The sequence below is a fragment of the Musa acuminata genome, chromosome BXJ2-10, assembly GCF_036884655.1.
Source record: "Musa acuminata AAA Group cultivar baxijiao chromosome BXJ2-10, Cavendish_Baxijiao_AAA, whole genome shotgun sequence".
Classification (NCBI taxonomy): Eukaryota; Viridiplantae; Streptophyta; class Magnoliopsida; order Zingiberales; family Musaceae; genus Musa; species Musa acuminata.
The window spans coordinates 28972985-28998906 of NC_088347.1; the positions used below are offsets into that span (position 1 = coordinate 28972985).

At 39.2% G+C, this 25922-nt stretch overlaps 4 protein-coding genes across 4 annotated transcripts; all 4 read right to left on the bottom strand.

The window, feature by feature from the left end:
• Positions 1–409: 409 nt before the first annotated feature.
• Positions 410–1380, bottom strand: LOC135624969 (uncharacterized). The gene is made up of 2 exons (XM_065129138.1): positions 1223–1380; positions 410–910 (listed from the first exon to the last, which is right to left on the bottom strand). The coding sequence occupies exons 1-2, from the start codon at positions 1334–1336 to the stop codon at positions 575–577; spliced, it is 450 nt and encodes a 149-aa protein (XP_064985210.1). The 5' UTR covers positions 1337–1380; the 3' UTR covers positions 410–574.
• Positions 1381–3094: 1714 nt separating this feature from the next.
• Positions 3095–5115, bottom strand: LOC135624968 (pirin-like protein). The gene is made up of 7 exons (XM_065129137.1): positions 4585–5115; positions 4454–4503; positions 4311–4349; positions 4211–4239; positions 4060–4122; positions 3881–3984; positions 3095–3793 (listed from the first exon to the last, which is right to left on the bottom strand). The coding sequence occupies exons 1-7, from the start codon at positions 4875–4877 to the stop codon at positions 3295–3297; spliced, it is 1077 nt and encodes a 358-aa protein (XP_064985209.1). The 5' UTR covers positions 4878–5115; the 3' UTR covers positions 3095–3294.
• Positions 5116–5728: 613 nt separating this feature from the next.
• On the bottom strand, positions 5729–21089 carry LOC135624970 (uncharacterized). Its single transcript, XM_065129139.1, has 15 exons — positions 20637–21089; positions 17459–17568; positions 15915–15977; positions 15632–15818; positions 15388–15492; positions 15172–15302; positions 14461–15025; positions 12496–12561; positions 12258–12334; positions 11114–11395; positions 8969–9302; positions 8732–8884; positions 7211–7741; positions 6817–7039; positions 5729–6049 (listed from the first exon to the last, which is right to left on the bottom strand). The coding sequence occupies exons 1-14, from the start codon at positions 20904–20906 to the stop codon at positions 6851–6853; spliced, it is 3063 nt and encodes a 1020-aa protein (XP_064985211.1). The 5' UTR covers positions 20907–21089; the 3' UTR covers positions 5729–6049; positions 6817–6850.
• Positions 21090–22193: 1104 nt separating this feature from the next.
• On the bottom strand, positions 22194–25201 carry LOC135624972 (large ribosomal subunit protein eL32z). The gene is made up of 5 exons (XM_065129141.1): positions 25082–25201; positions 24926–24963; positions 24680–24769; positions 22596–22777; positions 22194–22477 (listed from the first exon to the last, which is right to left on the bottom strand). Exons 3-5 carry the CDS (start codon positions 24767–24769, stop codon positions 22348–22350), a joined length of 402 nt encoding a protein of 133 aa, XP_064985213.1. The 5' UTR covers positions 24926–24963; positions 25082–25201; the 3' UTR covers positions 22194–22347.
• Positions 25202–25922: the final 721 nt, after the last annotated feature.

Consider the following 25922-nt stretch of genomic DNA (forward strand, 5'->3'; position numbering starts at 1 on the left):
GTACCACAGTTGAATGAAAGTTTGTGGGTGTTGTTCGTGAGCAAAGATTGACGGCGACGATGAGACCCAAAGCAGACAAAAGGGCCCTCTTGCCGGTTGCAGAGAGCATGCGGAAAAGTTACCAAATCAATCCACCAGATCTCAAAGGATATATAGACTTGGATTGCCAACAGGAAGGGATCCCTCCGGAGTGAGTACCGAGTGGCAGCAGGGAACCTCTGATGGCACTGTCCTTGATAGGATTCCTCCTCCCATTTATCTGACGATCCCAACTTTATAGGATCCCAATTATGAGGGCAGAGGTGTCGTGTACCTCTCTCACTGCAAACTTCACCGTGAGAAGCCTGGACATCATAAAAAAGGGGGCCTCACCTCACACGGTCTCTGAGGCCTGTGGCAGCATAAAGGATGAGGAAACAGCATTGCATTTAAGTATGTTTTGTCTGCTAGCCTCCCGGGCAGCAATGGCTGCACCAACCGAGATGGTGCCCATGCAACAAAATAAGACCCTTCCCTGCTTCTCTGTCTACCCCAAAATGGCCCCTATCCATGACCAAAAAGATAACCTAGAAGGCTAGCGTTGCAGAGCGTCCTCAGAAGCTCCACCACTGCTGGGGTCCTCGGTGCTGGAGTTGCTTGCACTGGTGGGGGGGTGGTGAGTGTGCTTCTTCCCTGAAGAGGAGCCCTTGCATGGCTGGACAGGGTATTTGAGGGCATTGAGCTCCAGCTTCCTGAGTGCAGCCTTCCCCAGGTCCACCCCACACATGTCTGAGAGCCTCACAAGGTAGAGCAGCACATCTGAGAGCTCCTCTCCCAGGTGCTGCTTCTCTTCCTCTCCCCATTCTGGCAGCCCCTTGGGCACCTCACCTTTCCATTGGAAGATCTCTGACAGTTCCCCGACCTCCCCCACCTGAAACCAACAACAAAACAAAACCAACAGCAGACAGAAATCTTCCGTTCAAACACTTGGTTCTTTTTCATCGAGAACAACAAAAGAAATGATCTCAAGACTCGGTCGTTTCTGAGGTCTTCCCCTTTCGCCTTGCCCAGGCATGTCTTCAGAAAGAACACCAAATTCATCCCTTACCATACATCGAAAGCATGTACAAGCAAAGGCACAAGGCGAAGGGGCCAGAACTCAACGAGGGCTGGTGTTTGACGTTAGAGTCTCATCAAGGAACAAAGCAGGGAAAAGAAGAGTAGGAGGAGGAGGAGGAAGTACCAGGGCCAGGAGGAGGTTCCTGGGGCTATGGAATGGTTCCCAGTCTCTCTCCCTCGCGAAGTCTGCCATCTTCTTCCTCAAGCTCTCGAGAGTCACTTCCTCCTCTCCTGCCATGCCTCAGACGAGGTCGATGTGTGTGTTCCATCCACTCCTCTTGTCCCTTTTGTAGATGTCCTTTGCGGATGGAATAGACCAGGAAACCCAAATCACATGTCGGAATGGACTTATGGAGGATGACGAACCACATATCATCATGTCCATGTGATCGTAACGTTGATTTATGGATACGATTAAGCAGGCTAACAAGGGAAGGAAATAAAGTGATTGGATGATAGGCTTGAGCTGTTATCATTTAGCTATTTGCATCTCTTTCCAATCGAAGGGGGAATTCTACTTGTAATGCACAACAAGCTTAGACTCGATTGACTTGGAAGTACAAGTGATACAATAAGAACTTATCATGTAATGGCATCCCAAAACAAATTTATTCTGACCAGTGAAATGAACACACTTACATGAACAGATGTTCTAACCCATAAAATTTCTTGATCTCTTTTCTAACACTTACATGGAATAGTCTCTTTTCTCATCCATTCAGATTTCTTGATCTCTTGACACTTCTTGGGCATGCGAGGATGAAATCCCTCATCAAAAACTTCTTATTTACAAAGTGCATTGCCTTGATTAAAAAATTGGCAATCAAATCTCTTTCCAAGTGTATTTATTATATGTAAGGTCTTAAATGATCATGATTCGAGGGATATGTTTGTAGGTCACATTTTCTTTAATGGTCAATGATCTAAAGTCGAACATTTCTCACTGTTTCGTTGCTATAATACTAGCTAGCAGCTAACTGATGAGATAAGAAAATTGGCAATCAAATCCTTGTGCTTTGGATAGTTAAACCTTTCAACATCGGCCACAATCTAAAAGGAAGAAGACAAATGTGTTCGTCTTAGCTCATTCTTCAAAGAATTTAATCATCGATTGTTTTTTCTTTCTTTCTTTCTTTCTCAAGAATATACGTAGTTGGAGAATTCGTAAATCAAGTAATAATATACTCTGATCGCTGAATACATATCCCAAAGGCTTAAGAATACAAAGATTAAACAACAAATTTTCACTTCAATTATTGGTTCAAAAAAAAAAGATAATGAATTATTATTTTTTTCTCAAATCAAATTTTCAAGTCAATAAAATATATCATTAAGGAATATGGGTAAATCATCACGATCAACTTAGAACATAAGATGCCATAATAACTTAGAACCCAATCTCACAGCATGTTTCATCAACGGATTTATTTGATGCTCAAATCAAAATGTAGCCAATTCGATCATTTCAATTAAGCATTTTTACAAGTGAGATACATAATTGTTTATATTGACCTCAAAACATTGACTACGCGTTGGACGTGACACTTGGATATTCGCATCTCTCTCTTTTTCTCCTATCAGTACCGAAACCACGTGATGTGTTCGATACGAAGCTTTTAAGCTGCTGCTACGTTTCCCAGAGAAATCCCGTCCCGACGGCGGCTCGCAGAGGCAAAAGCAGCAACCGAGGATGATACTGATGTAACGGTAGAACATGACATGTTCTGCGGCGAGGCGTTTGCTTGACGCGCAGGGCAAAAGATCAGAATGGACGCTGTGGGGCCTATCACCGAGCAGGTGGTGGGCAGTCTCCGAGGTAAGCAGCTGCGAGATGAAAGGACAAGTGGTGTTCGCGGGAAAGATGGATGGAGACGAGCGATTTTAGGCCGCGCGTCCGAATTCTCCACAGCTCGCAGCCGTGCCAGTTGCTTCTTAATCGGATCACCAGAAATTGATGAGCCAAGGAAACACAAGCAGTTGCAGAGTAGAACAAATGTTGTTTGAAGAGCAAGAAATGTGCTGTTAATTCCACTGAAGGAAGATAAGAAGGCAATCTTGATGGGTAAAAACAAGGATAAAACACAAATGAACTTGCCACATTGTTTAGTCAACAGTAAAGAGTTCGAATTGATGTAAATGAATCACTTCCTTGCGTTACTCCTTTATTAATGACAGTCTTCAACCTGTTCGATCATTTCACTGCTGCTGCTGCTGCTGAGACCTCCAATGCCTGGCGTTCTCGAACCCATTCTTGCAGTAATGGTAGTCCTCGATGGCCTTCTGGATCTCGGCCTGGGTGGTCATGACGAAGGGGCCATACTGCACGATGGGCTCGTTCAACGGCTGCCCGCCGATCAGGACAAACCGCAGGGGCTTCGCCGACCGGTTCCACACGCTGAGGCCGTCGCCGGGGCTCAGCACCAGCGTGTGGTGGCTGGTCGCAGGGGACGCCTTGGGGTCCCCGAACACGCCTTCCCCCTCCAAGATGTAGACGAAGGCGTTCCAGTCCTCGGGGACTCGCTGGTGAACCTGCGCGCCCGGCTGCAGCGTGAAGTCGAGATACATGGTCGGCGTCTGGGTGTACACCGGTGAGCGCACCCCGAAGGATTCTCCGGCTATTATCCGGACGTCCACGCCGTCCTTCTCCACCCTGCTGATGTCCTTGCTCTGCAGCTCCTGGTACCTCGGCGCCATCCTTGGGACGGGATCAACAAGGTGAGCATGTCACAGCGAAGGCTATCAAAGGTCGAGAAAGAGGAGGAGGAGGAGGAGGTGACGTTACATCTTATCCTTGGCGGACAGGTTGATCCACAGCTGCAATCCTGTGTTTTCCCCTTCGTCAGCAGGCATCTCGGAGTGGATGATCCCTCTGCCAGCAGTCATCCACTGGAAGATGATGGAAGCATGAATCATGGTGATCCAGACCCGAACGTTGGATTACATGTCGGGTGAATTAATTACCTGCAAATCTCCTGCCCTGATGGTGCCTTTGTGCCCGGCGAAATCTTGGTGCGTGGAAGCTCCCTGGATTACATGATCACAGTCATACTGTTAGATTCTCTCCGATCAAAACACTTCCCTCTTACTCAATATCTCATGCGAGAATCATTACCTGGAGCATGTAGGTAACAGTTTCGAAACCTGAGGAAGAGATCGTAACATGAGAAAGAGGAAGAAGCATTAAAGATCAATGAATGACCAAGATCGCTGACCTCTGTGAGGATGATCCGGGAATCCGGCAGGGGCAGAGACTGTGATGCCGAAGAGAAGAGGAGGTCAACGATAGAGAAGCCACGATCCACGATCAATGATCGGAGAAGAGCAATAGAAAGAAAGAGGAGATCAAGAGTCGAACCTGAGAACTCGTCCAGCATGAGGAAAGGATCCAGGTTCCGGAGTGCTCCGCTGGAGATCAAGAGTCCCAACAACACCGGCATGAGATCGATCACACGACACCTATCCGGAAGATGGATCAGGAGATGTTACCTTCCTATGCTCCTCCTGACACTGGCACCGACGCCCTCTTGCTGCGACCTGGCAAGCACCTTCTTGGCCACATGCCTGGGCTTCTCAAAGCTAGGGGTCTCATGGTCGCCCATCTTGCTGCTGCTGCAGATGTTGTGATGGTTGCCGGGTGCGGCCTGGGATTTGAAGTGGCCGAAAACAGAGGAAGACCAAGGGATGCCGGCGACGACGGAGGATTGGTTGGTTGGTGAACATCTAACCGGGAGGTTGGAAAATATAGCAGAACAACGAACCGTCATGCGCATCGTCATCATCTAATGCGCATGTATCTGTCAGATCGTTTGCTGTCTCTCTGTCTCTCTCTCTCTCTCTTGTCAACTTTCCCTTGTGTTATTGGCCGCTCTCTTTTACCGCATGTTGGATCCCGCGTCAAGCTGTTCTAGAAAGGGGGGAGAGAGAGAGAGAGAGAGAGAGAGAGTTGGACTTCGTCTTACGGCAGAGGAGGAAGACTTTGGGGAACAACGAGGGAAGTCGAGATGGAACGTGATGCAGAGATGAAAGCCTGCTGATGTCGGGACTCGTAATAATATCATGATGCGCCACACACCTGACGCCTCCACCCCAACCAAACCCCTTCCATCGCAGGCCCGTATAGAATCTCACACGCAGCAAGTCTTGCATGTGAGATTTATATAGTGTTAATTTAATGGTAATCGAAAGCTTGCGTGGAGAAAAATAAGAGATGGTTGTTAGGTTAACCTTTTCTTTTATGCATTTTTTTTGTATTTTTGGTATGATTTATAAATAATTAGAAAAGTTTGGGTTTTTACCCTTGTCAAAACATAGCAAGAAAATAAAAATTCTAATCTACCTTATTCCACTCCCAAAAATATAAATATTTTCAAAACCTTTTCATGTCCATATCAGTTACCAATAATTAATTAGCTCTAACCAAAGATATTTCTATCAATTAATAGGAACTTTAGGGTGACCTGATTACGGTCTTACTCTTTGGTCCAGGATTGCATATTTAATGAGTCCATATCAAATAGAATAAATAGGGAAATATAAGATATTTGTCTTTTTTAATATATATATATATATATATATATTTATTTATAGAGAGAGAGAGAGAGAGAGAGAGAGAGAGCAGCACGCAAACGACTTCAAAGTAACAGAAAAAACAATTTTTCATAATCATCACAAAATCTTAAAAATTCATCGTCACTTGCCATTTATAAAATAAATAAATAAAAATATTCACAACTCATCACGCTTGTGTACGTACCAAATGAGAACGCAGTGTGGAACACGGCATCCGTGTCTGTGGTCACAGCCAACGGCGTGGAGAAGACGACGAGAGAAGAGCACGTCTGCTTCGCCCATCGTCACTGTAGCAGTCGGTTGTTCCCCCTTCGTTTTCTTTTGTAGGGACGACGACCTCCTCCTCCTCCACCCTTTGTAATCTCGACTTTCGACCACCTCTCTGCTTGTGATTAGCCAACATGGTCACATCAAAGCTAAAAAAAGAAGAAAAAAAAGCTAAAAAACGAAACGTGCATTCATGTCCCGATCCTAATAAAAAAAGCTAAAAAGCTAATAAATAGTTTTTCTGCTCCGGAAATATGGCATAATTGAACAAACACAAGTGTCATAGCAATTCAACAGTCAACAAGGATGGAATTATCTCGGGGTAGGTGACTACATACAAATCGGAAGCATGCGGATGATATCATGCTCACGCTAATAAGCAACCAAATAAAGTAGTAAGACTTGGTGGTATGCAATCCATATGCCCTAGTATGGAGGGTAGTATGGAGGAGAATAGTCAAACACAATCAAACGATCAATCCATTTGACCAAAAAATGGTGGGTGGGGAAATGGAAGCTTCTGTTGGTCAAGAATACCAGAGACAATCAAGTCAGATTCAGATGAGAAATTCTAATCCATGATCAAAGTTTTGTGCATATATACATTTATATATTTATCATATCAACAGCAAGCTTGAGCAACAAAACAAATATACCCACTCGAAGACACGAGATCCAACATGACACATTCACAAAAAGGACTCTCTCCAACTTTCCTGGCTATGCAAGCAAGCAAGCAAATTGTTCGGTAATGCTACATGTATCGGTACCGAAAACATGCCTACTCTCATATGACAACAAGAGTCAATACCAATTTCTATAAAATTTTACCCAAATAGCCTCAAATATCAGTAGATCACAGTGGCTCTAGTTTTGACCAACCTGAATAATGGAACAGATGAATACTTGAATGATATCATGGCTTTCTCAAGGCAGATGCTGCACCCATAACTACCGCCATCACGAGGCCGAGACCAGCTCCAAGTGATGCACCAACGGCAGCGGCTGTAACGGAACTTTCCTTTGCCTCAGAGTCTTGCTTTACATTGACAGAATTCTCTTGCTCCTTCGCCAACTGCAACGAAAACCTCTCATTTGCAAGTTCCTGTAGCAGACAAGCAGCAGGGCACAGATGAAAAAGTTGACATATCATTAGAATTGTCCAGGAGTAGCTATTCAAGGAGATAAAATACTGCAAAGAAAATAGGCAAAATTTTCTTATGCTGCCACTAAAAATTCGAAGCATTTGCATCTCACAATTGAAGCAAACACTGACCTGGAAAGCCATCTCCTCGTTACTCGCAAGCACACGGTGCACAAGTTGGCGAAAGGCAGTGATACCTTCGACGGGCATAGCTGCTAACTTTTTCTGAAATGACAATCGAGCAATGTTAAAAGGGAGTAGCCAGACTTTCTGGTTAGACTCATTCCCGACAAAGTTGTCATCAACTGAATGTAATGGCTGCAGATTACTTGAAGCAGTTGGCATCACAAAAGGACAGGAGTTCACAACTACAGTCATGTCGGGAGATGCTTCATAAGCTTCCATTGCAGAATCAATTAACATTTTCTGCTGATGGGCACTGACAGAGAACTTGTTTGTTATGGCTAGAACCCATGGGATCTCATGAGCCTTGGCCTCATTCAGGAGAAGTGAGAGGGCTGGCACTGAAGTGCTTGTATCATTGAACCAAGGTATTTTATTTGATAAATTATGCACAAGAACAACCAAATCCGTCTTTCTACTAAGTTCACGAGCTCCTATTTGCAATTCTTCTCTAAAACGAGAAACCTCTAAATGTAATTCCTGCAGCACAAAAAATGACATGCTGGATGTCAGTTGTTGCAACAAGTGTTCCAATTCCAATCACGCTGAAGTGATAAACCAAGAAAATGACCTTTTTAAGATTTGAGTCAGAGTACAAATGAGAAAACAGAACATTTTCAGCTAGTGTTTTGTGTAGTATCATTTGCATAGTCAGCACTAACAACTTTGACATATTTGGAAATGATACCAAATACTGAATACAGTAAAATAAGATGGCAAGAAAGCAATGAAATCTGATGTTGGTCGCTCCCTGATATCATTTATTATTGGACGCACATTTAATGGATGAAGATGTTGATCACCCCCTGATACATGCACCTTGCCCATGAGAAGATATACATGAACCAGACCATGATATTCACATGGTGAGACATGCATGGCATGGCATGCACAACTACATATTCTGGTACATTCATGCTGTGCATAGGCACACACAGCTTTAAGACCTTGATTACAGGTTTGAATTTTTTTTGAACTGTTGGATGAAGTCATACATGCTATGCTAGCAATACATGGGAGTCCACATTTGAGCCTAATTCTCATTAACAAATCAAGCTTTGGACATCTTAGCCTTGTTCTTGTCAAAGACCACTTTTTTAATCCTCTTCAAGCTTCTTGTTTAACTCAAATTTAGGAATTTAGACGTAAATTGAGTATCTTCCTACCCTTCGTTAATTCATGTCACATCAGGATTCTCAGATAATTAATGCCCTTAGTGTCCCATGATTTCCACAATAACCCACCACCCAAAAGAAAAAAAAAAAGAACAAAGATAAGAATCATCCTCGTGCTGCCTGATGCAAAATACTAGGGAATGAATGAAACTTGAAGTACTTTCTGCCTGAAAAACTGAACAAGAAACAAATACTAGATCAGATACTACACACACTAAGAAACCAGCATAAGTGTTTATTTCACAATTTTTTAATGCATTATGTATATAGCCCTGGTGCATATATATAAAAGTACCTGCAGGTTCACACCAACTGAATCTAAATAACGTATTCCACCAACTACACCTTCTGGAGAGCCCACATCTGCATGTATGATATCAAAATTTGCATTGTTTCTCTGTCTACCCTGAGCCAACAATGCTCTAAACAGACTAGTTTTTCCAGCACCCTGCAACCATCCAGTCATAAATTTACAACCATTATAGTCTCTGATAGAAGAATAAACTTAAACATCTACTGTATGACATGATACCTCAAATCCAAGTAATCGTACTCTCCGAGTTCTGACATGAACCTCCTTGCAGACGGTTAAAAAGTCACTAGTACAATATACAATGAAAGTATCAAAATTGCCACTGCACAACTTTCCATCTTCAGAGGAAGATTCTATATTACAGTCTGGGCCTAAGCTGGCACGTTCTGCAATTGAGAAGCCGGGACGCAAAGAATCATCTATAACTGGATATTTTGGTGGCTGTTTCAGAGGAGGACCAATAAAGATCCGCATCTTTTGTGTCTGAGTTTGCATCCCATCATTCGTTGAGTATGCTGGCATCGGAGTTAAGGATTCCACTACTGTTGAACACCTATGTAGTCATGTAGAGTATCAGGCACCTTAAAACATATGTGACAGAATATACAAAATTCACAAGAAGACAATACAATGCTAGCTACATAGATGAGATGTTAAATCATAAAGCAAGAGACAATGTGCAGTTCCTCTCTTCTTTTGTTGACTAGCTTGACACTTAATTCTCGAGAGATGCATTTATTTATGCAGGTCATGGACTCTTAGGGGTTAAGATCCCTACTATGCCTAGACTCTATGAAAGAGTTGTAGTCATATCCTTCATTACCATATTTTCTGTATGTGCATCCCAGAATGACGCTTACCAACAGACACAAATCAAGTGTGAAAAGTAACTACAGATGCAATTCAAAAGAGGTTCAACATGAAGGAAACATGTCCATGAGATGTTAAATCATAAAGCAAGAGACAATGTGCAATTCCTCTCTTCTTTTGTTGAATAGCTTGACACTTAAATCTTGAGAGATGCTTTTATTTGTGCAGGTCATGGACTCTTAGGGGTTAGGATCCCTACTATGCCTATACTCTGAAAGAGACAATGTGCAAGAGATGTTAAATCATAAAGCAAGAGATGTTAGGATCCCTATGTGACAATGACAATGTTAGGATCCCTATTAGCTACGTAGATGAGATGTTAAATCATAAAGCAAGAGACAATGTGCAATTCCCCCTTTTGTTGAATAGCTTGACACTTAATTCTTGAGAGATGCGTTTATTTATGCAGATCATGGACTCTTAGGGGTTAGGATCCCTCCTATGCCTGGACTCCATGAAAGAGCTATAGTCATATCCTAGAATGACGCTCACCAACAGACACAAATCAAGTGTGAAAATTAACTACAGACGTGATTCAAAAGAAGTTCAACATGAAGGAAACATGTACACGGCAGGTGGGTTTAAGTACAAGCAGCACCACAAGAACAGGAACCAAACAATAGGTGTTGATATCCTTTCCTTTTTCTTTTAGGAAAAGATGCACAAGGCCCATCAAAACTCTATTGCAGTTAGTAGATGGAATAGGACAGAAAACAGGGGACGAGAAAATACAAAACAAGGGAAGAGAAAAACATGGAAAAAATAACGGGGAAGAAACCAGGGAAGTACAGCATCATCGTAAGGCAACTAAAAGAGTTCTACTTTCTTATATGTAGCAGTTACCTTTCAGAATTTCAGAAAGGTCAGCTTTAGAGACCAACAAGTTTCAATTTGTACTCGCTCATCCAAATGTTGAAAATTTAAATCTTTAAATCAACAACACACCTTTTCTAGCATATATGGTATCTGCTGCATTCACATGTATCAAATTGGACAATTACAAGCTACAGGTACAGCAACATAATTACATCAGCTCTTATTGGCTTAACCTCTTCATTCCACTAGTTTATCTTTCATGGTGTAGAACAACCTTCTCAAAGGGCGGGCCTTGGTGTCATAGTGAGTGCTCCTTTATGATTTAGTAGCTAACCAATGTTTGAGTTTTGGAGGAAATCTTTATCCATAAGATGTTAAGACCCTAAGGTGATCATGATTGGTCCAAATAAGTCAAAATGGGTCATCAAATAGAACATTCAAAAACATCAAAATTGGTTGAGGTTGACTGAATAATCAGGATTGGCAACAACCAGCTAGGAAAGACCAGTTGAGCCTGGCATAGACCAACTTTGCTGATCCCAATGATCCCCAAAGAGTATGCATTAAGCAGTATGTTACATAAATAAATCATTATAGAGAATATTTTTCTTGTCCGAGGAAATCTATTAAAGTCAAGCGGCAAAAGAAGTCATGTTTTCCAAATCAATACATCCGTACCAGCTTCCATTTACTTGAGCCTGTACAAGCTTGCAGAGGTGCAGACCATGTCCCACAATATCAACTTTCAATGGCTGTGCATTCCTATCACCAGGAACTCCTGTCCATCCAAGAGGAAGAATAGAAGTTGCTGTTTGGATAACAGGAGGCTCCATGATGTGGGCAAGTTCAACAGCACCAGGAGCAGCTAGACCAAGTAATTGTTGTAAATGTGGAAATTGTGGTAACTGCTCCATCCCCAGAAAGGGAGGAGTATTTATGCACATGCATATCTCATATAGCCTGCAGAGAAAGAAAAAGAAGGTGCCAATTTCTTAATGTTTCTGCGAAGGATGATAGGTATTAAAAATGAGAAATACAAAAGCTTTTGTATTCATTTGGCATCAACCTGAAGCAACACCAAAAAATCATGATAACTGAAAGACATCTGAGACATGAACCTCACTCCGGAGTATGATCATATCAAGAAGCCATACAAAATGACTAGCTTCAAAATTGAGAATGCATGCCAAATGCATCTGGTTTCCTTTAAAGAATAATTCTAACAAATTCTTGTTTCTGTGAATTATATGCCAAGCAGACAGAAAACCTGTTCTACAGTTCCAATCACCCAATACATTTGATGATGTCAAATTAAGATACTCTACCGAGAACTAATCTCTAGCAGCATAGCAAGGTTAGCAGTTAGTGGTGTATCCTTACCACTGAATGAAGAACTCATTTAAAAGACTAACTTTTATGAATCCTGGAACTAGAAGGGTAATGCTAAAGCTGAGAAAAAAAAAATTATCTTGAACAGAGAGAAAACCAACGAGGAAACTGTGCATGCCATACAGATTAAAGGAGACCATCTGGAAAGTGATAATTGTAGAAGATAAAAAAATAATCCACTTGGGAAACTCAAAAGAATAAGTTGGGTTTGAAAACTGTCAAAATTGCAGCATGTATAAGGTCTAATCTAGACCAAATATACAAGAGGAACCATACAGTAGAACAGAGTGTTTTTAGTTCCGACATAAAAGAGAAATTGTACTTCTGCAAGCCAAATCTTTAAGCAGGGAAACAAAAGAACAATCTGGCTGTTACATGGGGAAAGATAGCATGCCAAGAAATTTTGTTTTGCAGAAAATTGACAAGATCTTACTTCTGAAAGCGAGACCTATATGACTTCATAGAATGAGATTGAAAACGCTCCCTCAATTCTGTTATGACAGACCTCACCTGCAAATACCTTTGCCAGAATAAAGCATTCAGAAGGAGTGGCTAGAGACTTCTATTAATTAAGAGTTAAATAAAAAAAATTGACACTACCATGACCAAAACCTGGAATGATTACTATCAGAAAATCACGTTAGGAAACCAACATTTATGTATGTTCATACCGATGTCATTTTTGAATATTCTGCATCAGAAAGTGATTCAACTGATGAACTTCCCAAGAGATAGAGCTGATACAGATCACCAAGGCAATTATCTCATGTTAGACAAAGGCGGATGAAAGAAACACATCACAATTTCATGCTCTTGATAAGCAAAATCATAGAATAAAAACTCAAAGTGATGATAACTAGAAACTAAAAGTCTAAAACAAAAATCATATCTATGATTAATCCAATACAACAAAACTAAACATACAAGGAAATGACAAAAGATGAGAATAAAAAAAATGCAAAATAGTATGACAGTCAAGAAGTCCTTTCTAATTTACAAAAGTTACACTAGATGTCACAAGACCTTTAACAACTATCCTCCACGCAAGCATCCCTCTCAACAACAAAAGACCTTCCGCAATATACAGCTGAACTAAAAAAAAAGCAAAATAGTATGACACTCAAGAAGTCCTTTCTAATTTACAAAAGCTGCTCTAGATGCCATAAGACCTTTAACAACTATCCTCACACAAGCATCCCTCTCAATATACAGCTGAACTCAAAATACCAAGTCTCCCTCTCTGTACTGTCACCCTCACCTTATATACAAGCAGGAATAGTTTCTAGACTAATGTAGCATCCAAATCCAGAAATGTTTAAATGCGTCTGAACTGTCAAAGATTGGCATAATATTGACACTGAATGTCAAGGATAACATAACCAAGTACATATCCATAGACTTGTTAAGAAAACAAAACGGAGTTTGTCCAGTTATTAAGATGCAAATGCACCTATTGAACTGATCCATTGTTCCACCCACACAACAAAAGCTCCAATCCATATCAAGAGCTGGGTTTCAATTCTTAAGAAAACCATTTTATGCTTGGAAACCACATACAGTTAGCATGCTTCAAGGTTGACTAAGCAACAACTCAACAAGACAATTTATCGAGCACTTAGTAAGATAAGATGACAATAACCATCAATTAGTACCAATATTGGTTCTTGATGTTGGCAAAAATTTTAGATAACTATGATATGCATGTGAACTTTGAAAAATTATGAAGATAATTGTGATTTTTTTAAAAGGTCAATCAAGGATTATGTGGGTCAGTACTCTATGAATGGGAGCCTGAGATAGAAACATTTGTCCATCTCCAGCGCCTTCTGTTTCAGCATATATTGGCATGGATATGCCTAAAACTACAGTAGCATGTTGTCAGGAAAATGTTGAAACAATATGGTCAGCAAGTAATATTTGCCCATACCAACTCTTGACCAACACATACACAGCAGGAATAGTTTCATGGTTGGAACTAATACTTTTAGCTGATTCTAGTAAACTAAGCGTAAGCGATCTTAGTGCAAAAAAAGATATAGTCAGTTGTTTTTAACATTAAAAAGTGTCCTAACATCATAACTACAGCAATATCCTTAAGCCACTTGTTGTAGTTTTAACACTAAAAGATAAAAAAATTATGATAGTAAAGTTTTAAGATATTTCGGACCAAATTGCAACCCAAAAAATCTGTGAGTGCAACTAACTTCTTGCCCAAGGAAAGTTATACTGTTGCATAGTAATTGCCTGGGACATGTACTAATTTCTCAAAGCACTATCTTGAGTGTGGACATGCATCTAAAATTTCTAATGGGTCTCTTCTCACTCATGCCACCTCAGGACCCAGTCAGGTCTGCAGCCCCAAGTCCAATGGCGTGTTTAGGAACAAAGAACTAACACCTAAATTCATTTATAATTCTCTAAGAAGGAGTATATCTGTAGAATATATGTATCCACACACGAGCAGTATATACTGACGTATATATGAGATATAAAAGGTTAACTTCTGTGCATTCTTAGGTGTAAATAAATATACCAACATCGTAACTACAATCTAATTTTAAGTTCCAAATATCTATCTGAATGGAAGGTAGCTAAGCTAGACATAAAAGAAGCAAAGGAAAAAAAGATACAGCTACCTGTCCAAATGGTACATAAGAAGGTAAGTAAGGAACTCTACGCCAGCCTTGTGATTCCGCAACACCAGCGCTGCTTTTCCCAGTTACATAATTGCCATTTGATTCAATAGTTCCTTTCTCAGTATCAAGAAAAGGAGTTAAAGAAATCCCATCAGAACCCTCCTGGATTTCAAGAGTCTGTGGTTCAGGATCTGTCTCGTAAATTGCAGATTGCATGTTACCATTGTCAATTGAAGATGTACCTCCACCCTCGGTTCCTAGTTTTCTGAACACATTTAAATGCTTACGAACACCCTCTAAGGGAACAAGTTTTGAGAGTCTCCAAAAGGAGGTCTGAACAGGGCCAACTCCCAAAACTAGTCGTTCCCCAGTATTTCTTTTGGGCTTTTTTGAATTTGACTTACTAGTTTCATCTTCCTGTTTCACCAAGACATCATCTGAAGATGGTTGCTGAACTTGTGCATTATAGTGATGAAAATATGCAGGAGACAAAATCCGCGGAACCAAATCTTCTGGAATGCAGTATGTTTTGAAGTAGTGCTGCCATCCTTTCTGATGAACATAACTAGAAACAGGTAAAAGAGACTTTACAATCTGATCAATCTAGTGTTAGCATGGTTTTAGTTTACAAACCCTAGCCAAATAAGTAATCAATCACATTGTCCCTTGATATAAAACTTAAGATACTGTATTTGATTAGAAGGAACCTACTCTTTCAGAGCAGCATTCCCAACAGGCGGTTGAGAGAAAGTGATGCATTTCACTGGAACATTCTCATGCTCTTTAGCCAGAGGAGAAGATGCAAGAACTCGCAATATTGCAAGCGTAGACAATACAGCTACCTGCACAAATAAAGAAAAGATATATGATACATATAGAAGTAGACATATAAGCTAATATGAGTAGACTATAGTCGATTTCACATACAGCTCCACCAAGTGAATGCCCACAAAGAACAAGCTTACGATTTTTCTCTTGTGCAAGTTTATATAACTCTAATGCTGGAATTCCTTTAGCACGAGCCAAGAATCCCTAGGCAAATTATAAGAGAAAAGGTTTTGCCTAATCAGTGAGATTCAAACAGAAAACTAATGTGAAATTGGATAGGGTGAAGAGATTACATCCTATGTTAGCAACAATCAAAGCAAGGAAAATTAACCAGAAACCTCACCCGATGCGCAGCAGGTTTTGGACTTTCTTTCAACCGTTTTCGTTTTGCTTGAAATGGCTTCCCAAGATTTTTATCATATTTCTTTGGATTGTCAAGTTGGTCGCTTTCAGTGTCACTCAAATCATCTTCAACATTATCCTCATGGAATATTGCCCCCTGAAGTATATTTGCATCAGCTATGACATCTCTAAAAGGATGAATGGAAGATGTGTAAGTTGTTGAAGACCAGAGGCTGCTTTTGAAACAAATCTATGACCTTTATTAAGCTAAGAGTTTTGCTTACTTGTATTGCTTTGTTCCAATAAATGAAGCATAAATGGTGTCACCTGTCTCAGCTAATAGGTACCTGAAGAGATGAAGGAATATAGAAAAATAAAATTAAGCAAAGATAACGACATAAATATAGCTTAAACTCCCAATGTACTCAACTGTGGTTGCTAATACAAGACCACTTTCAAATTCATCTATAAAACAGAGAATCACATCCGCCTTTATAATTTTATTATACAACAGTATAAAAACTTCACAATAGCAACACTTGATCATTAGCACAGAGATATACGATGATATGCACCAGGCTGACAAACTATGCAACCTGGAAAATTCTACATCTCTATCATACCTAAAGATTCTAATTTCTACAGTTGATATATACAATAAAGGAACAAGCCAATCGGAAAATGTCCAGGACATGGTGCTGGAATATGATCGGCACCAGTTAGACAGAGACACTCAACACATGATTGTACTGAGAGCCATCATTGATATACATCTTCCTCCAACCTATATATTTATTGCATGATATAGTTCCTAAACATGCATCCATGAACCATTCGCATGAAAATTCATAACTAGTATGAGTCATTTTTCAGGATGAAAGACCTTCATAAAAAAAACAAATTTGTTCTAAGGTATCTCCAGCTCTTGTTTGCTCCATTAGGTTTGGTCCAGAAGAAATTCTTCGCATGCAAGCTTCCTAACCAATGTCCTTGTTGACTTCAATGCTTATATACTTCTAAGCAAGAATTTAAGTGCCATGGGCCATGCCAAATCCATTTCAGTTCAGATATAGTATTAATGAATCTAAGAAGTTTATGATTGACCTTGATGGTTTCAATGCTTTTATTAAAGTTAAAGTAAGAATCTAAAGGCAGCCAATACCCACTATGCAAACTTGTGTAAAGGCACGCTCACAAAAAAATGAAGGACTACAGTTTGGTTTTCATTCCCTTTTCGAACCAAGAGGTGTTGAAGTGTCAACATTTTTGGTAGTACTTAGTTTTTAAGTTAAACCATTAAAACATTCACATTATTCCAAGTATGTTAAAATTCTTATAAATCATTATTTCCAGAATCCTCAAAATCCTTTTGTTTTTCTGTTTCTACACGAATAAAAGAATAATTGTCAGAAAGTCAAAAAATAGAATTCAGTAAACAGTGCAAGCTTTTCCTAAGGAATATATACCAATATTGCTTCAAAGAAAATAAAAAAAAAATAGTGATAACCAGATAGTTTAATATCCTAATCAAAAAAATAAATAAGTATCACCACTTTATGCATGATGGAAGCTAAAAAATGATGGCTTCTATTGTAATGTTAAGTATGCAATAGTTACTGTATATAAAATAAAAAACACACATTGGATAAATCCCAGACTGGTAGATCTCACAAAGTACCTAGTCAAGTGTACGGAAGTTTGAAAGAGAACATAATTTAACAAAAATGACAAAGTAACCTGTTTAATGTGATTAAAGTAATAAAAAAGCCAACCTACAAAACTAAAAGGTGGACTTTTAAATTTGTAAAAAATGACAGTGATAACGCACCTATGAGGCACATGTTCCAAAGATGGTTGCACATGCTCAAGAGAAACAATTTGTCCTCCAAAATCAGACTTAAATTTGTTTATATACCAAATCATATCAGCAGTAGGCCTCTGTCATTTAAAAATTGTCACCAGAAGAATGAGTACAAGAATTTATCATATATCTAGTCAATATGATAATCAGTAAATTATTTACTAATCATAAGTAAGTTATCTGCCTGCTAAGCTGATCATATAACAAGATCAGCAACTTTTGATATTCAATTGTTGACGTATGCTTACATCTAAATTGTAGAAATTATGACAACCTTTTGCAGTGTAGTGCAGCATGACAAAGTAAATTGATATTCAACGAGAAATATGGATTCAACTGACCACTAGTTGGCTTGGAATAGGTTGTCATAACCAACAAGGCAATTCACTTGGACATTTGAGTTTAGTTTACATAACTAAAATATGTTTCTAACATATTTATATCAAGGTTTGTCATACCATAGCATACCGCTCGGTACGGATGGTATGTATCAATCCGACAGGAGATCGATATAGGTGGTATATGCTGGTACATTGGTATGTCCTACCATATATCGGCATGGCTCGGTACGTACCGTACTGACGGCCAATCGATATATTGGTACGGACCAGTAAGGCGAACCATGATTTATACAGAGTCAAAGTTTTAAATTGGTTTGATCAGACTCGAAACTTGAAGCAGCAACAGAGTTTCAGGTATTGTTTGGATACAATGTGAACAAGTGAAGTTTACGGACTGACCCTGACTGGTCCCAGTTGACAAAGGTCCCTACCATCCCACCAAATTTAAAATGGCACTGAAGTCTCATGCCACGAACAGTCTGACTCGGTACCCTTTACAAACCTGACGAAAAACCAGCCTGCCATTTAGGGGGGAAAAACTGAACTGGACTGCTCGAATGGTGGTTCACACCTCAGTTCATGCCCAGTCGGTATGGACCAGTCCAGCGAAATTGAATTCCATGCTTTTCCTATCAACCAACAAGAACAACATCTTTTTATTGTTACTCTTAACCTACAGTGCTTTGACTGTCTTTGGCCAGATCACTGAGCTACAACTTAAAATCAGATCTTTCTACGTAAGATGCCTGAAGCCAACATATAAATATCATAATTTAGATCTTTAGTTGGTCAATCTTAAACTTTCTCAGAGCAAGTGGTGAAATATAATCATTCAAGATCTTGTTGGAAGACATCATCCATTTTAAAATTTTGATACTCTTTTGTTCAACGAAGATTGATGATCAGCCTTACCTACATGTAGAAAACATCAGTACATAACAATACTCAATTATAAGCTAAGCAAAATTGATGTGCCATCTTGGTTATGAAGATTACATGGTGATAGATTCTCAAAGAGAACTTATAACTGAAGATTTGTCATATTCATTACAAAAGAAGAAAATAATAACCAACCCCTGAGCTTGTTTACCCAAACAACAGCAAAGAAAGCAATCGAATATACTTCTTCAAAGAAAGATGGAAAAAAAACCTATTAAAAAATGGGACAAAATTATAATTCAGTGTCGATGATACTAACCTACAAACCTATATTGAAATGTTTTTTTTTATCAAACTAAACTTGGCACCTTACAAATTTAACAACCTATAAAAACTAGGCATTTAGATTTTTAATTCCATTAAACATTTACATAACAGCTCAATACTATATTATTGATTCTCATATCATATCCAAAAATTGTATTTTCATCTGCGACCAATACTTACCATTCTATAATTAAAAAATGCATAATAATGACAACAAGTTAACTTCCATGTGCAATTGTATTATCCTAAAATTTGGCTTCTGTCTACTTCTGCACATCCATTGTCATCCCTATAAAACACTGAAGGTGAACACAATATATCTCCTCCAATAGGGCCAAAGCTTTGTTTTTGAACAATTTTGCTTCCACTCTTCAATGTCTAGCTCCTTCTTTCTCCAAACTCCATCTCACCCTACCATTTCATAAAGAATTGCAACTCCAATATTTTTAAGGTGATGTTTCTAAACCTAGGAGTAAGCATGGTAAATCCGAATGTTCTGATATTTGTTGAACCATCAAAAAACAAATAAAAATTAAAAAAAATGACTGGTGGTATTTCTAATTTAGCATTTGGCATGATGAACTAACTGACCCTTAAAAAGAAAAATTAGAATGGAAAAAAAATGGCTGGTGATAATTTGAAACGCTAAATTTATAGTTTGTTAATTTGCATGTTCATGCGATTGACATTCAGGCTATTTATAATGTGATTATGCATTTGCATGAACAATATATTAACACAAAAGCCACGTGCTAGGAGAATACTCCTGCGACTGATTTTTCCACTTTGGTGAACAAAGCATCACACACTTCCATACACGTGAAGCAAAACCTATTGACATTTCTGTAGAATTTCATTTGCAATTTGATTGTACTTTGTTGCACATAATCCAAATGAAACCTACTTAGTTGCTTGATTTGCAAAAAATAGAATGCTTATTCCATTTTTGAGGGTAATGAATAAACTTTTTCTCCCCAAGAAATGAAAATGTAATTTTCCCAACCAATGCCTGATCCAACATTTCTTGTTCTAATCCTAATTGTTATTTCCAACTTGTGTCTGCCCCTAGAAGATATGAGTCCACAAGAGTAAGTACTGAAAAAGAAATATGAACTTCTTTCCTTCTCAAGACTCATTATACACCCAACTTCATCCTCTTAACTCTTACATCTAAAAAAATCATCTATAATTTGTAATCTTCTGTGTGTATAATAACACAAAGTATTCTCGAATCTTGACCAAGAAGAAGAGGAGATGAAAAGATTTTTGACTTCAAAGAGGAAGGGAACTGAAGTGACCTTATAGACATACTTAGAGAGGACTAATGCCAAATCCAACTTTTCTCCAAGAAACGAAAATTCGAGAGCCTCATATCTTACATGGTCTTATGAATTTTTAATCTTCTGCGAGTCAAAATGCACATAAAGGTCCCTTTAAAGAAAAAGAAGAACACGCAAGGCATTGTTGATTCTCGACCATGGGCAAGTTCAAGAAGAAGAAATCAAAAGTACAAGAAAGGAATCACAGGCATTCTTGATTCTTGACAAAGGGCAAATTCAAGAAGAAGAAGAAGAAAAAAAGTGGAGGAAAGGAACCACCTTATAGACGCACTCGGAGAGGACCATGGAGCAGAGGATTTCTTGGAGGTCGGCGACGGAGTCGACCTTGACGGCACGACAGAGGTCGTTGAGCTGCAGCCGCTGCCGCTCGAACTCCTCTCGGAGGGCCTTCTCCTGCTCCCTCCGGTCGCGCCGGCCCCTCCATGGCGGCCACCGCCACTGAGGCGGCATCGAGGGCGGCCACGAGATTCCCACCCTCGCCGTCTGCTCCCGGATCCACGACTCCACCCGCGTCCGCAGCGATACCATCTGACGAGAAGGGCGAGACGAAGGCGTGGCGGCGAGGCAAAGGAAAATAGGACGGGGAGATAGATAAAGCGGGAGAGCGAGAGGGCATATGCCGTGGATTCGCCTCTAGATCTGATGCCCAATTTAATCGAATGGGAAAGAAGAGACCGACGGGTTTATTGTGGCTCCCAAAGAGGGACGGTGGCGTCGCCACAGCATTTGTGTCGACGCGCAGGAGTAATTACATTTTTCGTCTGTTATAAAATACAAGATTCATACACATAATTTTGGAACGAGAATAAAAATATTAGGATGATTTCCGGACCCTCATTTCAGTTTTTCCTTTTTGATTTTTTTTATAACGCCCCATGATTCAAAAAATAAAAATCCAAAATCCAAAATAATATTTTTATTACACTCATTTATAATATTTTTTAAGATTTTATAATATTTTTATTATAATGGTCAAAATACGCAAACTAATTTTTGTTCTTATTTTTAAATTATTATAAATATTAATCAGAATACTAGTAAGATATGTCAAATGGTTATGTTTTTATTTCAGTTGACTCATTTCTATTATTTTTAAATGTTTGTAGAATTTTTATTATGGCAAAACACTATATTAAATAAAAAATATTATAACACGTCAAAACACAATAATAGATGGAAAAAAATACAATGAGCTTTTTTGAGAGACTTTTTAGATATTTTTTGAATTAGGAGATATTGTTTAAAAAAAATATAAAAAAAACGTCTTTTAGAAAAGATGATCGGATTTATTATCTCGATCATAAATTTCTTGGAATTACGTGGAATTACTCGTAAAGAAACGCACCATCCGCACCGTCTCTCTCTCTTAGGAAGCTCGAAAAATTAGGGATTTCTCGGCGATCGCTCGATGGCAATGAGATTGGAATTGCATGCTAGATGATGAAAATAACGCATAAATATTTAGATAATGTCAGATGCATATGAAAGATTTCCACAAAATTTCTAAATCAAACATCTTAGTTCCATAGTAAGAACGATCAAGTCAAGATGGTGATGGCTTTTGGGAGTTGTGGAGTGAACAAATGGGTTAATTTGAGCATTAGAAGAAGATTGCATCAATCCAGGGTTCCCGACCTTTATGGCCTCATCGAAGGTTAAAGAGCAAGTTTGATTGCAGTATATTAATGTAAAACTCCAAGTAACAATGCAGTGCAAAAGGTTGCCATCCATGGAAACTTGGAACTACACACAAACGCAATTGTGGTCAGAATTAAAGCTCCAGCCAGTGCCATTCATGTTAGATACCAAGGATCATAAAGTGCAACTAGCCAAAATCTTGTTACCAAAACTAGTTTCAGACCAACAAACACAGTATCTCAGAATTAAGATGATCCAACAAGCCAAAAATGTGCAAAACTGAAAAGAACTAATCTTTGAACTGGTTGGTGTTGCAGACTTTCCGTCAGGCTCATTCGTCCTCCTGGCTGCGCAGCCTTGCCAGCCTGTTGGTGACAACAATGTCAAGTTGAGCAGCTCGCTCAACGATCAACTTGCGCTTCTTCGTGGAGACATTGTGTGCAATTTCAGCACAGTAAGTCCTGAGAAATTACACAAGACATCTTGAATCAAAAAAATAAAACATGCCACAACATATCCATCTCCGGTGCAGTACTAATATCTTAAACCAACTAGTGCAGCAGCAATTAGGAAGTGCACCTGTTGTGCATCATGAGCAGCTCTAACTCAGCAACATTGTAAACCACAAGCTTCTTAAACCCATTTGGCAGGTAGTGGCGTGTCTTCTTGTCTGAACCGTACCCAATATTTGGCATTAAGGTACATCCTTTAAATTTTCTCCTTACACGAGAATCAATGCCCTTAGGCCTGCGCCAATTTGGCTATAAAAACCAAAACATTTCGATCATAAGAAACATAAACAGTTAAAATAAGCATAATACACCTTGTAAGAGCAGCAAAGAAAACTTAAACATGTTACGCTTTCAAAAACATAACCACATATAGAGGCAATGCCCTAGCCAAAGAGGAACGCTGGAGGAGGAAATGCTAGCAGCATTATGCAATATGAAAGAAAATGAGGTCTCTAAGATAAAGAAACTGGGCTTCTATTTCAAAGGGTTGACCCATTTATCTTAGTTGAGCATTCAAACTTCAGTAGACTGAAGTGCTGAATTTCAACCAAACATTTTGTAACACTAAAGTTAGTCAGTTCATTCGGAGGGATAACAGGGAGAATGGACCAGCATGTAGAAATTGTACACCATGATCAAGATTTCCTTTGGACAAACAACTTGGCACAAAAAGATGTTACTAGTTTAGATATTTTTGACTACTCCAGAACATCCACAGTAAAAAAAATTTCTGAGTGCTGATTTCAGAAAGCTGAGCTGGCTATATTCACAGAGTGATTTAAGTTTCAACTTAGTCTAGGCATGCTGAATAATTGTATTTCCCAGCATACATTCAAATGAAAACAATACATATCAAAGAAGAAAAAGAGAAATTTAGAGTACTGTTACTGTTGGTACTTAGCAACACACTCCAAAGACCAGGAGTTATTTGAAACCAGAGCACCAGCCACAGTTTCGGAAATTTTGCATGTTTCTACAAGCCCACGAAGTAGTCTGATTGATAGAATTAATAAGTAAACTAGAATTCTGTGATCACAGGAGCCATCTTTCTCATAAAAACAAACCATTTACATTAAAGCACATGTAACGCAAATATAATGTTTAAGCATTTACCTTAAATATGAGATCTGACAAACTTGAAAAGCTCGTTGAATTCTCAAAAGTAATCCAAAAGTATAATTAAGAATCAATGCAACATGTGATAGGATATCAGTCTTTAAGTTATATCAACTTTCTCCATGATTGAATATCACTACTCCACTGACTTTTGACATTTTTAGAAGAAAGAAAAGAGAATTATATCCTACCAATTCTAGTTGCATTAATCGAGCATTTAAATCTACAGTAGGTGAAGTCACTCAAAATTCGTGAGAGAGATAACAAGCTCTTGTGATGGCAACGAGATCTTTAAAGTCAAAGAAAAAAAAATATAATCATGTCTAGGCTTATCCACAAAAATTTAAACATTGTATAACAAAAGCTTGAGATATATCATGGAACTTTTAAAAGGATATATCCATTACCCCCTGCCTTACAAGGTATATATATGAAATTGTCCCAGACTTCAATTCTATGGCTCACAATCATAGAACCTCCACAAGGATGAAAAAAAATACTCAACAGTAGAAGAAATAGACAGCAATAGAAATTTCACTTGGACCATGAAAGGAGAATGCACATGGCGGTTTTACGAGGCATTTTAACCTATTTTACCAAAAAAAAAAAGCAACCCTAAACAAAAAATAACTATCTAAAAGAAGAAAGACCATTGTCATTTTACACGATTATTTATTGAATTTTACATGTTCTTCAACATGTCACAGCGATGGTCTTACTACGAATGGCCATGCATTTCGGTTGATCTTACAAAATCCTTAACATGTTATTATCACATATCATCTGTCATAACCAAACTAGCGGGAGACGCAAACAAGTGCTGCTAGACACTGACATAAAGCAAAGTGAAAGCAAACAAATCATGTGAACTATAGAACAAATGCAACAACCTAAGATCACAATCTACAAATGAACTGCAATCCATCAATTAAACTTCAACTCGCAACAGTTCATAAGGAAACCAAGGATCCATCATCAAAGCAATCAAACCTTTCAATTAAAGGAAGCCAAGGAATCAGATAGAATCGATGTTACCTTCACGCAGATTTTGCGGTCGCTCTGGGGCCTCTTGAACTTCTTGACACGCTTCTTAACAATCTTCTTGGTGAGCAACGGAACCGCCATCTATTGGTGAACAGATAAAAACGAAGACAGATCAGCATTCTTAAACCAAAATGCAACAAATCACCGCCACCAACCCCAAAAGGTTCGATTTTTCGGCCAGTCCAAGCGTCACAAGAGCTAAAGACAAGTGGGTAGTCAAGGATCGGGGAATGTTACCTCGGGCCGGCTAGAAGACCACAAGATAACGCGACAAGCTGCACGCAAAAGATCAATCAGATGAAAGATAGTATTAGCACCTCAGGAGCAGGCAACAGCTCCAGAATCAAAACCCTTAGAGATAGGAGGTATAGGGCGAGAACGATGGCCACTCACCACCGTGCTTCCTTGTATCAAGCCCGCCGTCCCACGGACCTCGGCGCTAACCCTAAAAGAAGGTTTGCGTAGCGGGGATTAATATATACCATCGAACGCTTGCGGAGTCCATCGATGCCGTCCATTTGGCCCGCATCGCCTGATGCTGGATGAATCACCCTGCAAGGTTGCAAAGAGGCCCCACTTTTTGGTTCTGCGAGAGGCCACTTCATTTATGAAATGGATCCGGGTGACTCAGTTGTAGCGTCAGGTCGATACACCCCGGTAATTTATCAAAGTCCCATCGCAGCCGTCCATTTGGCTCTCGTCGCGTGATACTAGGTGAACAACCCTGAAAGTTTGCAAAACGGCCCCACTTTTCAGTTCTGTGAGAAGCCACTTCATTCATGAAATGGAGATCAGATCGATACACCCCTGAAACTTATCAAGGTCTTGAGCACCCGATCGAATACAAGCATTGCAGCAGTTTGCAACGACCAAAAAGAACATTACAACAGGTGTAGTTTCCGCTATTAGGAATTAGAATCCTTCGTCAATAACTATTCAGATCTTCAGCCATTCCTTTTTTCTTGATCCTTCTTGGTTCTCAAAACAAAATAATTCCAGGATTTGCTATCTCATTGGCTGTTGATTGAAGAGGAAACAGGGTTCAAGAATGGGTTTCTTGCTTGTGGTTGATTTCATCGTTCAATGTCACACTCTAAGTTAACTAATCCATCAATTTCATTTAACTCAAATCACTAATCAAGATGATGTTACTAAAATTAATAATAATACATTCGATTCTTATAAATCAATCTTAAAGTTATTTTTTATTTCCAATGTGGACTACTCAGGAATG

Coding starts and splice junctions, on each gene's coding strand:
- LOC135624969 (XM_065129138.1), bottom strand. CDS start 1,336: ATGGCAGGAGAGGAGGAAGTGACTCTCGAGAGCTTGAGGAAGAAGATG. Junction 911..1,222: donor GGAACCTCCTCCTGGCCCTG/GTACTTCCTCCT, acceptor TGTTGGTTTCAG/GTGGGGGAGGTCGGGGAACT.
- LOC135624970 (XM_065129139.1), bottom strand. CDS start 20,906: ATGGTATCGCTGCGGACGCGGGTGGAGTCGTGGATCCGGGAGCAGACG. Junction 15,978..17,458: donor TTGGAACATGTGCCTCATAG/GTGCGTTATCAC, acceptor TCATCTCTTCAG/GTACCTATTAGCTGAGACAG. Junction 15,026..15,171: donor GGGAATGCTGCTCTGAAAGA/GTAGGTTCCTTC, acceptor ACCTGTTTCTAG/TTATGTTCATCAGAAAGGAT.
- LOC135624968 (XM_065129137.1), bottom strand. CDS start 4,877: ATGATGACGATGCGCATGACGGTTCGTTGTTCTGCTATATTTTCCAAC. Junction 4,240..4,310: donor CCCGGATCATCCTCACAGAG/GTCAGCGATCTT, acceptor TCTCTTCCTCAG/GTTTCGAAACTGTTACCTAC. Junction 3,985..4,059: donor TCAGGGCAGGAGATTTGCAG/GTAATTAATTCA, acceptor ATCATCTTCCAG/TGGATGACTGCTGGCAGAGG.
- LOC135624972 (XM_065129141.1), bottom strand. CDS start 24,769: ATGGCGGTTCCGTTGCTCACCAAGAAGATTGTTAAGAAGCGTGTCAAG. Junction 22,778..24,679: donor ACCGCAAAATCTGCGTGAAG/GTAACATCGATT, acceptor TGGTTTTTATAG/CCAAATTGGCGCAGGCCTAA. Junction 22,478..22,595: donor CTGCTCATGATGCACAACAG/GTGCACTTCCTA, acceptor GTAATTTCTCAG/GACTTACTGTGCTGAAATTG.